Source organism: Phyllostomus hastatus, unplaced genomic scaffold (assembly GCF_019186645.2).
Source record: "Phyllostomus hastatus isolate PE091 unplaced genomic scaffold, TTU_PhHast_1.1 phas_scaffold_11, whole genome shotgun sequence".
Classification (NCBI taxonomy): domain Eukaryota; kingdom Metazoa; phylum Chordata; class Mammalia; order Chiroptera; family Phyllostomidae; genus Phyllostomus; species Phyllostomus hastatus.
In genome coordinates this window covers 3,701,248-3,710,975 of record NW_025334005.1, presented here as the reverse complement: position 1 = coordinate 3,710,975, position 9,728 = coordinate 3,701,248, and the positions used below count along the sequence as shown (strand labels likewise).

The following is a 9,728-nucleotide window of genomic DNA, read 5'->3' as shown; positions in this document are numbered from 1 at the left end:
AGGCTCATCACTCGGCCTCGAAGCCGGCCTTGGGCTCGCCCCTGAGAGCTGATTGGCTGATGTGCTGGGCCCAGGATGATCCGGGGGGCGGGTCCGTTTAAAGACCCTGGGGCCAGAGCTTTCGTTGTCCGAGCATATCCTAGACAGGTGCAGGTTCCTCGGGGGCCAGATCCCTCTCATTAGCGAGCCCGTCTCCTAGGGGACAGGGTGGGGTGTAATTCTTTGACAGATTTTTGTAAGCCCCATCTCTTGGCGGAGAGGAGAGGAGACCATGGCCCCTCAGGGCTCGCGGGCCCCGCTGGAATTCGGGGGACCCCTGGGTAATGGGGCAGAGAAGGGGGGCGTGGGGCCTGAGGCTCCTCCAGGGAAAACTGGAGGGGTGAGCTACGAGCAGGATGGGGCAGGATCGGAAGGCTTTGTGGGTTATCGGGGGCAGAGCGATGGGGGGCTGTTGGGAGGCAGTGTCTGGAGGGGCAGCTGGAGAAGAAGCGGTCCTGGGGAGTGCCGAGTCCGGGGGGGCAAGAGGGGGGTCTTCGAGGGAGCCTGGAGGCGGGGACCAAGATGGAGGTTAGGGAAGGGGGCTGAGAACGGGGCGATAGGAATGCTGAGGGGCTCCCGGAGACGGCCTGGCGCCTGTGGGGGTCGTGGGCGAGTTGGGGGGTCGGACGCCTGACGCGATCGCCCTCCCCACTTCACCAGGAGCTGCGGCGCTGATGCTGCTGCTCCCTGCCACCATGTTCCACCTGCTCCTGGCGGCTCGCTCCGGGCCGGCGCGCCTCCTGGACCTACCCCTCAACCTGCCGCGACCCGAGGCTCTGTGGAGTCCCCGGGCGCTGCTGCTGTGGTTCACCTGGCTTGGCCTGCAGGCGGCGTTCTACCTACTGCCTGCGCGCAAGGTGTGGACAGGGCTCGGACGCGCGGGGGAAGAAGGTGGAGGGAGGGACTCGGCGAGAAGAACGGCGCCCTCAACCATTGTCAAACCCCTTTGTGCCCGCAGATGGCTGAGGGCCAGGAATTGAAGGACAAGAGTCGCCTGCGCTACCCCATTAACGGTGCCTGGGGCTGGGTCCTTTTGCTGAAGTTGCACGGCGGGGGTGGGGGGGGGCGGCGGGGTGGAACTCCAGGTCTAGCGGGATTAACCCCTGACCCCGACCTCCATTACGCGTCTCTTCCACCCAGGACAGACCTGGGGGGATCTCACTGTCCCTTTGCACACCCCGGTCCCTCCGCCCTCTCCTACAGCTTTCACTGCTACTCTGCACCGCAGCAGCCGCTGAGGTGGTCGTCTGAAAGTCAAGGTGTCAGCTTAATGGCTTGGAATGAAGTCTGTGGCCTCCCTGGGCTTCGAGCTCTGTGTGTGTGTGTGTGTGTGTGTGTGTGTGTGTGTGTGTGTTTGGGGGTGAAGGGGCGCAGTCCCCTGGACTCACTCTGTGCTGTGGTCCAGGCTTCCAGGCCCTGGTGCTGACAGCCCTGTTGGTGGGCCTCGGGGTGCTGGCGGGGCTGCCCCTGGGGGAGCTCACAGAAATGCTCCTGCCCTTGGCGTTTGTGGCCACCCTCACCGCCTTCGTCTTCAGCCTCCTTCTCTATCTGAAGGCTCTACTAGCCCCTGCCTCCGCCCTGGCACCTGGGGGGAACTCAGGTGAGCGGGGTTCCAGCAGGGTGCGGGTGGAAGCGGATGGGGGTGATGGCTTGCACCTTTATCCTCCGTTATTCTCCAGGCAACCCCATTTACGACTTTTTCCTGGGACGAGAGCTCAACCCGCGCATCGGTTCCTTTGACTTCAAATATTTTTGCGAGCTGCGGCCTGGCCTCATCGGCTGGGTATGCTGGGCATGGCTAAGTGGGACTCAAGCCAGCAGGAGGGGTGGGATGGGCGAGCCGTTCTTGGGCAGGGCAGGCCCAGTATTGCACAGACATAAATCACTCATCCTTCAATCATTCCACAAATAGTTGTTGAATCCAACATGTGCCCTAGGTACCGGGATACACAAGAAAAAAATGTACAGAAAAAATAAGGAGTCTGTCCTCACGGAGCCGACGTTCTAGTGGGAAAGGCAGACAAAAAATAAGCATGTACAGTGTATCAGGCTGTGCTGAGTGCTCTGGAGAAAAGATAGCAGGGCGGGAGTCAGGAGAGCAGGTGCAGTTTTAAATAGAGTAGTCAAGCACACAATCTATTTCCAAGAGGAGAGTGATCTTATACTGCTTGTTCGTCACAGCAGTGCAGAACTTAGAACTGATCACTGGGTTTAGCAACCTGTCCATCGCTGACGCGCCAACTGTTTCTTGGTTATATTCAGTGCTGGATTGCGGTTAGGACTTCCCAGAGGTCCCTCATGTCACCCTGGAAACCTTATCCACAGGCAGGAGGAATGTCAAGTGCTGGGGATCTGGGTCCCCGCCTCCAAGGCTATGTCCTGATGTGTGAAGTAGGATAAAGTAAGAGCTTCCTGCTAAGATTATTGCGAGGATTAGAAGTGGTGGCCTAATGGCAGCACCTAGCTCACTGCTACCAGACGAGGGTGCTCTGTACAGCCCGGCTGCCAGCCACCGTGACTGAGCGTGTACTACGTGTCAGACACACTGTGCTCAGCATTTCACACACACACACACACACACACACACACATCATGTCAACGAGTCCTGGGGCAGCTCCAGGAGGCAGGTCCGTAATTACCTCCATTTTCCTCAGAAACAGTAAGCAACTTGCCCAAGTGGGGAAGCTGAGATCAAACCCTGGCCTGTTTTAACTCTCAGGCCTGAAGCGTCCATATACTTCCTAGGCTGCTCTCCCGAAGCGAACGCTATAGGACGAGACAGAACAGTGTGGGAGCGCCTCCGCAGTGGTCCATTGCAGGCTCTCTGCCCTGGGTACAGGGTCTGGGTCCACTTGACAAAGAGCTGGAGAGTTAGTGACTGACAGCTGAGAGAGAGGGAGAGGCAGGAAGGGGCTAACCACTGTGCAACCCTGCCCTGCTCCCCACGGGCTGGGGACAGACTGCCCTGTTTCCCCCAACCCCCAGGTCCTCATCAACCTGGCCCTGCTGGTACAGGATGCAGAACTTCGGGGGAGTCCCTCTCTGGCAATGTGGCTGGTCAATGGCTTCCAGTTACTCTATGTGGGTGATGCCCTCTGGCATGAGGTGAGGTTAGACTGGGCAGGGGAGGCAGAGGAAGTTGCCTGAGGACCTCGTGGAGTGTCTGGGTTGTGTCCCTGCAGGAAGCTGTCCTTACCACCATGGACATCACACACGATGGGTTTGGCTTCATGCTGGCCTTTGGGGACCTCGCCTGGGTGCCCTTCACCTACAGCCTGCAGGCCCAGTTTCTGCTGTACCACCCACAGCCCCTGGAGTTACCCATGGCCTCAGCCCTCTGCCTCATGAACGGTCAGTGAGGAAGGCGCGGCAGGCTGGGGGCATCATTCTCTCTCCTCTTTCATTCATTCACTGTTTATCAGCACCCACTGGGTAGGTGTTAAAAGCCTCAGGCTCTTCCCTAAAGCTAGGGGCTGGGTCCTGGGGTCCAGGCAGCCAGGGTTTGGCTGTTGGGGGCGTGATCAGAGCCAGCCAGAATCTGACCCTCAACCCTGACTGCTCATGCCTTCCCCCAGCTGTTGGCTTCTACATCTTCCGTGCAGCGAATTCCCAGAAAAACACCTTCCGAAAGAATCCTTCTGACCCCCGAGTGGCAGGTGAGCAGGGTTACTAGGGCAGCAAGAGCGAGGTGGGGCAGCTGGGCTTCCTGGGCCTCACCTATCCCACTGCCTGTCTTTCCCCAGACCTCGAGACCATCCCTACAGCCACGGGGAGGCAGCTGCTTGTGTCTGGGTGGTGGGGCATGGTCCGCCATCCCAACTACCTTGGAGATCTCATTATGGCTCTGGCCTGGTCCTTGCCCTGTGGTGAGTGGCTTGGGTTGGTACAGGGCAGGGCAGCATGTGTGTGGCACAGAGACGGACCGGTAACCACAGGATACCCAGTCTGGGTGTGGAGATCGGGTGCCCTACAGTGGAGGCAGCTGGACGGGAGATGGACTCGGGATGTGGCTGGGCCGACCTCTGTGCCAGCCTCGCCCCGCTGGCCCTTGCTGCAGACGCCGGACCTTTCACCACTGAGTCCTAATGCCCCCACGAGCCATCAGGTGTACAAACCTTTGTGAACTGGGGAGGGGGGTGCTGCCTGAGTGGTCACAGAGCCCCCCCCGCACCCTACAGGGGTATCCCACCTGCTGCCCTACTTCTACCTCCTCTACTTCACTGCGCTGCTGGTGCACCGTGAGGCCCGGGATGAGCAGCAGTGCCTGCGGAAGTACGGCCTGGCCTGGCACGAGTACTGCAGGCGTGTGCCTTACCGGATCGTGCCCTACGTCTACTGAAGTGCTGGCCCTACCCACCCCAGGTCGGGGCACGTGCCCGTCTGCCAGGAACCTGGACGCACCCAAGACTCAAAAGCTTGTACTCAGTCCTGCCCTGAGCTCCAACAGGCAGGATGAAGAGCCTCAGAGAGGTGGTTTGGAGCAAGGAGAAAATGAAGACAGTACCCCAAACCACGAGTGGAGGGGTTGCTCTCACGTCTCTGATAAACACCAGGAGCCCTTGGTGTCACGTTTCTCCCTTTCTGGGGCAGGGGCACTTAGAAACTGGGCTGGGTCGGCCCTACTCCTCAGGGAGCAGCTGAGGGACGATTTGTGGGCCCAAGAGTCTGGGGTTGGGTGGGGACAACAGCGGTCTCAGAAATGGGCAATGCTGACAGGGCGGAGAAGTCACGGCTTTATTGACAGGGAGTGCACAGCTCAGCCAGGCAGCTCCTCAATGAGAGTCCTTGGGGCAGGTGGCAGGGGACCTCCCCACAGCCGCTCCAGCTCCCCGGTGAGGGCTGCCACCTCCTCGGCTGCTACCGTGTGAGCTCGGTGGGCTCTGGCACAATCCAGAGCCAGGGCTGGGAGGGCCACCTCATTTTCGTTGGTCCAAGCCAGCAGGAACTGGCACTTCTTCCGGGCTCGGTAGAGGCGACCTCGCTCTTCAGTGGTCTCGGCCTGTTTTCGGGCCCGGCCCAGGGTCTGCACCAGGTGCCCCAGTGCTGCCAGCGTGTGGCCCTTCCGGTCGGCAGGGCCCTCACCCAGCAGGATGCGAGCGGCCTCGCGCATGGCACCCCATGTGCCCAGGGGCCCGGGTGGATGCTCACCCCCTTCCAGCACGTGAGCTGCGGCTAGCAGGGCTTCTTCGGCAGAGGCAAAGACTTGCTGGGCGCCCAGGGCCCCGGAAACGCCGAGCAGCGTGGCACAGAAGTCGGAGAGCAGCGCGTCGTCGCCTCCGTGATACAGGGCAAGAGTGTGTGCATAAGCGAACAGCACGTTGGGCAGCTGGAAGCGAACGAGCGGCGAGGCCCGGCCGCGGCTCAGGCTGGCCAGCGTGGGGATCCGGGTGGGCACGGCGGGCGTGCAGGCCCCCAAAGAGTCTCCGAGATCGCTCTCCTCGGCGGCCTGGGCCTCCGCGGCAGCGGCATCTTTCGCGGGTCCGGTTGGCTCTCTCGCAGAAGCGGGCTCCAGCTCCCCGGCCTCACCGCCCGGGGTATCATCCAGCTCCTCCAGAAGTCGTGGCCCGGCCCCGCGACCCCACCACCACGGCCGCCATGGGGGCAGCAGCCGCCCGGCCTCGCCACGGTTCAGCAGCCGCTCGAAAGCCGCCTTCTCGGCCGGGGCTAGCCGCTCCCAGAGTCCTACCAGGCCACCGGGCGCCGGGCCAGGTCCGAGGCCTGCGTCCTGCGGCTCGTCCTCGGTCTCGCGTTGCTGACGCAGGCGGCGGAGGGCGCTGGCTAGGCGGCTGGGAGAGGCGCTGCGGCCGCGGAGTTCTCCCAGCACCTGGTCCCGGTAGAAGCCTTCGGCACAGGTGCCATGCGCCCGGTAGCAGCGCAGTGAGCAGTAGGGCACATTACAGCGCGGGCAGGTGTAGCGCGCCGCCCGGGCCTCCCCGGCCGGGCAGAAAGCGCAGGGCCCGGCCGGCTCCATGGCAACCGGCACCGCGCGCCACCCGCGAGCGCGCGGGGACTGCGGCTCCGCAACTTCCGGCGCTCCCCGGTTACTTCTTCCTCTCTCCGGAGCCTACGGAGTCCCCAGTCAAAACTCCCCGAAGACTCTCGGCAACTCCCGCCCACACTCGGAACACGAGCGCCACCCCTTTCTCTAGAAGCGCTCGGGCGGGGCTGGAGCGGGGCGTGACGTCGAGCCCGGCCCTGCGCGGTGTGAGGTAGGATGGCGCCCTCCGCTGGGGCCAGCTCGCCCCCTGGCGGTTGCCGTCTCAGCACTATAAATCGAAGAGGCAGAAACCCATCTTTGCTAAGCATCTAGTCTGGGTTCTTGTGCCCGGACCAAGGGAGGTGAGTGCGTCCCTCCGTTGCAGGGGCGGCCATTCTACTAGGCGTCACAGACAAAAGGGAGAGAATGGAAGGGCCCAGGTGGGGTAACTAGCCCATGCTGGCTGTCTTGGGGCATTTTCCCTCTTCAAAACAGCAACTTTTTAACAAATATCTGAGCTCCTGTTTGATTTTCTCCTCCAAACCTATCCTTTATCCAACTTTAAAGTGCAGATTCCATACGAGGCGCCAAAAATACATTGAGCCGAGGCAAGGTCCTATCATAGGGCAGCTTACGGCTTCCGGTAGAGTGGGGCAGTGACCCACAAACCTGAGTCGATCCACGGAAGCCCTGAAAGCTCTGGTTCTTCGGCCCCTCACATCCAATCTCACCTAGTCAGTTCTGCCTTCAAGCTACCTTGTACTTATTTCAATACGGGTCCTATTTCCCTACTAAGATCTATATGAATGTAATGACCTTCACGTCTGTTTTTTTTTTTTTTTTTTTTTTAAGCGCGAGTTGGTTAGCGAAGTGGTGACAGTCAAGTATGTTCGTTTTTTTAACATGCCCGCCACTGCTGGTGGTCTAAGTTCCTTGCCCCTCAACTGGATGACTCAACCTTTACTGGTTTCCTAGTTTTCTTGCCAGTCCTCCAGAAAAATCAGCCAGAGAAAATATGACCACAAAGCCTTTCCCTGCCCTTGGTGATTCTCCACTGCATTTGGACCCAAATTCCTTCCCATGTGTGACTGCAGCTCTGTCAGCTGGAACTCACCATCTGCCCACCTGATTGGCTCGTTGCAGGTTTCACAACATGTCTTCAGAGGCCTTTCCAGATAGTGTGACTGTATCCAAACCCCCTTCATTACAGCACCCTACTGACCTCCTTTGAGGCTATTAACACTCCCAGTTTCCTCACGTGAATCCTGACATATAAATTCCTAGAAGGGAGGAGGCCAAGTCTTTCTAACCAGAGACAAAAACAGCCAATATGTTTGTACTTACTATGTGGCAAGTGCTGATCTAAGCACTTTGCATCCTTTATTTAAGCCTAACAGCAACTCTCAAGAGACAATGGATTCAACAGCAGAGATTAAATAGATATAAACGGAATAAGGACCCAAACTCAAGGCAGTCCAAGTCTAGAGCCCAAGGTCCTTCTCCAGGAAGCAGCAGGTTCAAGAGCATCAGCCGAACCAATGTGTGAGTATGCACTAGTTACTAGCAGAAACCCTGAATCAGTCCCAGAAAACTCCCCTTTCTGGGAACAGTGAAGCCATCAACTGACTGACCTCAGCTGGGATTAGGTTGACAGGACCCGCCATGTGATTGGAAGTATGAACAAGGTCAACATGAAGCCAGTGTGACCTGACAATACTTCCCAGAACTGGTGCACACCAAGTTTCTGCCCTGGACTCCACACCACAGCCACAGCCCGTCCCAGCTTCAGGGAAAGGCCATACGGGCATCCCGACATTTCTCCCACCAGAATGCCTCCCTCCTATAGCGCCCACCATGAGACACCCACCACAATGAACCTTACCTCCTGGTTTAAGAATAACAGAATAATAAAAGAACACAAAGATTTGGGGGAATCACCAAGTTACCTGAGTGCAGAAATTTCTCCACCTCTACATTTGAGAGACTGGCATGTGTTTCTACTGGTTTTCATGGGAAGCCTTTTCTTACAGGTTACCACTTCAACCCAAGCCCCCTCCCCTGCTGCCAGTCAAGGGCCTCTGCCATCCTCACTTGACACTGCCAAGAAACCCCAGAGACCTCGCTGCTGTAGGGGGCACGCCGCCAGCCCTCGAAGCCCTCTCTCCCCCTAAGGCCCTGCAAATGAAGATGAAACAAGAGGACTGGACTAAGTGGCTTTATTGGGGAAAGCCAGGATGACAAAGGACTTAAGAGTTGGCATTGGGGCCCTTCTTCTTGCCAAAGGTGGGCACAACATTGACAAAACGCCGGTTGTACTGCATCCGCCGCTTGGCCCGACCAGTCTTCTTCTTCTTCTTCTCCTGTTTGGCCACCTGGAGAAAGGGAAGGCCGATCAGACCCTGACTGGCTCTCTCTTCCATGTCTTCCCTCGAGCTCATCTCCAGGGCGGGAGAAGACAGGTCAAGAGCCAAGGGTCTTGACTTATTTGTGATACGAAAAAACGACTCTCCCTTACCTTGGGGGTCTGACCTCTTACTTTCCCAGCACGGGCCAGGGAGCCATGGACTTTGCCTGCAGCGGAGAAAGAGAACAGCAAGCAGTCAGGAGTGCAACAAGGCCCCACCTGGCAGATTTCCTTCTCCCTCAACTCGAGCCTTTGAAGCTGGGCGGCCTAACAGGGGATAACGAAGTCGCAGAGACTGCACAGCCATCTGACCAAGAATGCTGGTCTGGTATGTTCTGGGTTTCCCATCAGGACTTTGAAGCCCCTCACTTTAAACAAGAACTGGAGACCACCTGGGGACCTGATTTTAGTGAGGAAACTGGGAAACTGACAGGGATCTGGTGAGTGAAACAGAACTGTACTCCGGCTCAATGTTCAAACCTCTCAAGAGTTAATTCTGAGGTAAACAGGAAGAAAGCACCCTGAATTGAGGATTCCGATCTCCACGATCATTATGTGTTGACAAGCAGGTCAAAGAACGGTCCTCTCCAACTCACCTCCCAGCATGCGGCCGGCTACTTCCAGAGTGGTTAGAGACTCCACCCCACACTGGCCCAGGGTAGCCTCATCCTCCAGGGGCGTGCCTGCCAGGAGCACCACTTGATCTTCTGGAGCGATGCCCTCCAGCGAGGCTACATGAGCCTACAGGCAAAAGTGAGGTTCATCAGCCTTCCCGCAGGAAGCGAGATGAAAGGACAGAAGGGTGCCCGGGGCGTGCCACGCAGGCTTACCTTGATCTGGGCGACAGTCTCCTGGCCGGTGACCTCGAGGGTGTGGAGCTTCTGGGCGCGGACAAAAAGCTGCATGTCGGCAACTGAGAAAAAAAATGCTTGTAAGAGAAAAAATATCCCAGGAGACAGGGAGTTCGGGAACCGGTGGCAGGCCGGGGGCGATCGCGGATCTCACGTGGGTAAGACCGGGCCTACCCACCAGGGGGGGCGGATGGGGACAATAATTCGGCACACATAGCAGCCCCTATTCTTTAATTTCCCCCGCGCCCGCAGCCAACCCGCCTACGAAACCCTTCACATTCAACCGTGCCACCAAACTCACCTGAACTGCGGCCCCGGCCGCTACCGCGAAGATGGAGTCGAGAAAGAGGAAGGAGCAAGAGCGAACACGTACTAGCCGATTGCTGCGTCCTACGTCACTGCTGAGCGACGACTGGGGCCTCTGCTATTTGTACCGCCCACGGCCGCCTTAGCTCCG

The 9,728-nt window shown here is 58.5% G+C and overlaps 3 protein-coding genes across 3 annotated transcripts; 1 reads left to right on the top strand and 2 right to left on the bottom strand.

The window, feature by feature from the left end:
• The first annotated feature begins 124 nt into the window (after positions 1 to 124).
• On the top strand, positions 125 to 4,596 carry TM7SF2 (transmembrane 7 superfamily member 2). The gene is made up of 10 exons (XM_045855146.1): positions 125 to 320; positions 700 to 896; positions 998 to 1,052; positions 1,445 to 1,639; positions 1,719 to 1,822; positions 3,025 to 3,144; positions 3,222 to 3,390; positions 3,615 to 3,695; positions 3,783 to 3,905; positions 4,218 to 4,596. The coding sequence occupies exons 1-10, from the start codon at positions 272 to 274 to the stop codon at positions 4,376 to 4,378; spliced, it is 1,254 nt and encodes a 417-aa protein (XP_045711102.1). The 5' UTR covers positions 125 to 271; the 3' UTR covers positions 4,379 to 4,596.
• A 153-nt stretch (positions 4,597 to 4,749) lies between these two features.
• Positions 4,750 to 6,134, bottom strand: ZNHIT2 (zinc finger HIT-type containing 2). The gene has a single exon (XM_045855143.1). It carries the CDS (start codon positions 6,008 to 6,010, stop codon positions 4,796 to 4,798), a length of 1,215 nt encoding a protein of 404 aa, XP_045711099.1. The 5' UTR covers positions 6,011 to 6,134; the 3' UTR covers positions 4,750 to 4,795.
• Positions 6,135 to 8,215: 2,081 nt separating this feature from the next.
• Positions 8,216 to 9,702, bottom strand: FAU (FAU ubiquitin like and ribosomal protein S30 fusion). Its single transcript, XM_045854963.1, has 5 exons — positions 9,573 to 9,702; positions 9,251 to 9,333; positions 9,017 to 9,161; positions 8,532 to 8,587; positions 8,216 to 8,388 (listed from the first exon to the last, which is right to left on the bottom strand). Exons 2-5 carry the CDS (start codon positions 9,323 to 9,325, stop codon positions 8,263 to 8,265), a joined length of 402 nt encoding a protein of 133 aa, XP_045710919.1. The 5' UTR covers positions 9,326 to 9,333; positions 9,573 to 9,702; the 3' UTR covers positions 8,216 to 8,262.
• Between the last annotated feature and the right edge of the window lie 26 nt (positions 9,703 to 9,728).

Coding starts and splice junctions, on each gene's coding strand:
- TM7SF2 (XM_045855146.1), top strand. CDS start 272: ATGGCCCCTCAGGGCTCGCGGGCCCCGCTGGAATTCGGGGGACCCCTG. Junction 321..699: donor GGAATTCGGGGGACCCCTGG/GTAATGGGGCAG, acceptor CCACTTCACCAG/GAGCTGCGGCGCTGATGCTG. Junction 897..997: donor ACCTACTGCCTGCGCGCAAG/GTGTGGACAGGG, acceptor TTGTGCCCGCAG/ATGGCTGAGGGCCAGGAATT.
- ZNHIT2 (XM_045855143.1), bottom strand. CDS start 6,010: ATGGAGCCGGCCGGGCCCTGCGCTTTCTGCCCGGCCGGGGAGGCCCGG.
- FAU (XM_045854963.1), bottom strand. CDS start 9,325: ATGCAGCTTTTTGTCCGCGCCCAGAAGCTCCACACCCTCGAGGTCACC. Junction 9,162..9,250: donor AGACTGTCGCCCAGATCAAG/GTAAGCCTGCGT, acceptor TTTTGCCTGTAG/GCTCATGTAGCCTCGCTGGA. Junction 8,389..8,531: donor TAAGAGGTCAGACCCCCAAG/GTAAGGGAGAGT, acceptor CCCTTTCTCCAG/GTGGCCAAACAGGAGAAGAA.